A 3,355-nucleotide genomic window follows, 5' to 3' on the forward strand; every position below is an offset into this window, starting at 1 on the left:
CCTCATATCACATTCGTAAAGAACAGTTCTTTTTACCTCCTCATTTCTTTCGTTGGGGACGTTTTTTATTTTGGTTTCACACGCAGATGGGCATGCACCCACCTCTTAACAAGGACATTAGTTGAATAGTATTATCAGGATATTGGATCATATATTGGAAAAACAGTGAGTAAAATCCCATTACTTGATTACTTTAATCATACTTGGTTGGTATGAGTCTTTTCCCAAGGATCGGTTCACAGGTGGGAAGCTTAAATCGATGAGCGCATAACTTTTACCATCTGTCTGTTGGAAGACCATAAACTTCAAACTTCGTCTATAGGAGGATAGCCCTCAGCTTTGTAAATTAAAAAAAACAATTAGACTGGTCTTTTGGTGTTCACACATTCAAATCATAAACTAATTCTCAAACACCCAATACGGAAACCACTACGAAAAAATTACTTTGCCGTTATAAGGTTTAAAACTGCTGCCAATTATAGAAATTTGAAAATGATACGACCATAGCCCCTAAACTCAACTTGCTCTACACGATTCTCTTCACAGGCAAGATGCAACCACGATGAATGGTGGGGGTGTTTTAAACCTGATAACGGTAAAGTAATTTTTTCGTGGGGAAGTACCCGGTTATTCGAAGCGGAAGTTTGAATATCCGGTTCAACAAAACCGATATGTACAATGTGGGTATCAATTGAAAGCCAGGCTGCGAAAACTACATGGCAAGACCTTAGAGCATTAATATTTCCATGATTGCTGTTAAGAATGCATGGATGCTATTTCTGCAGGATTTATATGGAATATCCATAAATAATATAACTAATGCTTTCTTCTTATTTATTTCTTTCAGCGACCGAAGTCCTGTAGGCCTAAAGATTTTTAGATTTTGAGATACTACATTGAGGAATAAGTTTCCCTTTGTGACACCTTTGTTTTTCGTTTATAATTTCGCACATTATGGCCCAGCGATTGTTTGCCATCGATTTTGAGGTCTTCGGAAAGGTTCAAGGTAAATAAATTGCCTTTGAGACACCTTTACCTTTTCCCAGCTACACATGTTATGAAATCCATAGGTGTTTTCTTTAGAAAATATACGGAAAAACAGGCCAAACAATTGAACTTGCGAGGTTGGTGTATGAACACAGCAGAGGGAACGGTTAAAGGACAATTGGAAGGACCACAAAATGAATTGAATGAAATGTAAGTATTTGCACTACAGTTTAATAGTGAGAAGATATTTTTATCAATTATTTCTTTTTAGGAAACATTGGCTCCAAAACAAAGGAAGTCCCAGTTCTCGCATAGATAAAGCTGAATTTTCGTCAATGAAACCAATAGATGAATATAGTTTTCAATCATTTGGAATTAAACGTTAATAGCAATTGAGAGGGTACAAAACCAAACAAAAAGAGGCTTATGATGTTACTACATAGATTTGAGATTTATAAAATAAATCAATGAAAGAACCCTGAAGATGCAGATGTGGAAATAAATTTTATTTGAAATATGACAAGGTCTTTAAAGAATGATTGCCATATTCGATTTAGCAAATGTTCTACCACTATTGCTTTGCCAAACATAAAAAATAGAGATTTTAAAGCCTTCATCTTAAGGAGACACTCTCGGTGCTGTTGATTCTTGTGTAGTCCTCGGATGACGTTTTATTTTAAGTCACTCTTTAAGGACCAAATCTCAGAATAAACGGCTGAAAAACGATGTAAAAATATTCACAATATCTGCTATATGGACTCTGTTTAAAACGACATCATACCCCAAAAAATTTCCTGCATTTCGATTCGACTGAAATTCAGGATGAAAGTCCTCTACCGGTATTATGGCAAAACAAGCCGCAAATTATACTATGAGACAATATTCAAGCGTTTTGTTCTACAAAATCTTGTACCCTATGGGCAGGTAGCAAAAGAAATGATCCGATCTCTACCATCTTTATAAGAGATCTTGTGTTGATGGAAATATTGAGATGTACCTAGTCTTGGATGGAATAGGATTTTAATTTTGCTTATTATGAGCTTCATGCATATTCATAATTTTCAGCCTTTGTGGGGGGAGGTACCAGAAGATGTGGACCGATATATCCCATCTTCACAACAGATCGTTTGTTAGTGGAAATATTGGGATATGTGAAATATAAAGAGAATCTGATGCTTATTTGGGATTTTATGAACGTTTGGGTTACTCTAAACTATGAGCCCTTGTGGCGAAGGTACCAGAATAAATGGTCCGATCTCTATCGTTTTTATAACAGATTCTGTGTTGATAGAAATATTCAGATATGCCAAGTCTAAATGGAATCGGATGTTAATTTCGCGTTGCATGAGCTTCAAGAATATTCAAAATGTTGACCCTTAGTGGGAGAGGTGACAGAAGGAGTGGACCGATATATTCCATTTTCACACCAGACCTTGGGTCAATTGAAATATTGTGATGTGTTTAATTTGAAGAGAACCTGATGCTTATTTCGGATTTTATGATCGTTTTGGTTATTCAAAAATTGAACCCTCTATGGGGGAGGTACCATAAGGATTGGTCCGATCTCTACTATCTTTATAACAAATCTGGTGTTGATGGAAATATTAAGATGTACCAAGTCCGAATGGAATCGGATGTTAATTTCGTGTTTTATGAGCTTTTTGAATATTCCAAATTTCGACCTTTTGTGGGAGAGGTGACAGAAGGAGTGGACCGATGTATTCCATCTTAGCACCAGACCTTGGGTTAATAAAATCATTGAGATGTGTGAAATTTGAAGACGATCGGACTCTTACATCACATTTTATAAGAGTTGTAAATATTCAAAATGTTGACCCTTTGTGGGGGAGGTACTTGATGTAGTGCACCGACATTGTCCATTTTCACACATGACCTAGCACTGATGCAAATATTAGGATATGCAAAGTTGCAGCATAATCGAATTATCCTTTCTCTTTCTGTGCAATAAATTATTTTCTTTGAAAATGTTGACATTTTGTGGGAGAGGTACGCGAAGGAGTGGACCGATATTGCCCATCTTCGAACTCGATCTAAGTTTGACAATAATATTACGACGTACCAAGTTTGGATCAAATCGGATACCCACTTCGAGAGTTTTCGGGAGCACCTGCTAGCCAGACAGACAGAGGGGCGAACATCGCTAGATTGACTCCAAATGTCCTGAAACAGATTTGGTCCAAAGAGACGTAGGGTCTAAAACAGCTTTTTTCGACTAGGCACGATATGACCTTATCAAATGATATATACCCTCTCTAGCCATATGGCTGAGGGTATAAAAAATTGTAATCGTATGATTGTATGTGATTTCCTTGGTAATGGTGCCATGGATTAAAAATAAAAAAAAAAA

General features: G+C 36.6%; 1 protein-coding gene across 1 annotated transcript; it reads left to right on the forward strand.

The window, feature by feature from the left end:
* The first annotated feature begins 5 nt into the window (after positions 1-5).
* LOC101894802 (acylphosphatase-2) lies at positions 6-1,470 on the forward strand. Its single transcript, XM_005178624.4, has 4 exons — positions 6-165; positions 848-1,006; positions 1,071-1,197; positions 1,259-1,470. Exons 2-4 carry the CDS (start codon positions 955-957, stop codon positions 1,371-1,373), a joined length of 294 nt encoding a protein of 97 aa, XP_005178681.1. The 5' UTR covers positions 6-165; positions 848-954; the 3' UTR covers positions 1,374-1,470.
* Positions 1,471-3,355: the final 1,885 nt, after the last annotated feature.

Source organism: Musca domestica, unplaced genomic scaffold (assembly GCF_030504385.1).
Source record: "Musca domestica strain aabys unplaced genomic scaffold, Musca_domestica.polishedcontigs.V.1.1 24, whole genome shotgun sequence".
In the NCBI taxonomy this organism is placed as follows: domain Eukaryota; kingdom Metazoa; phylum Arthropoda; class Insecta; order Diptera; family Muscidae; genus Musca; species Musca domestica.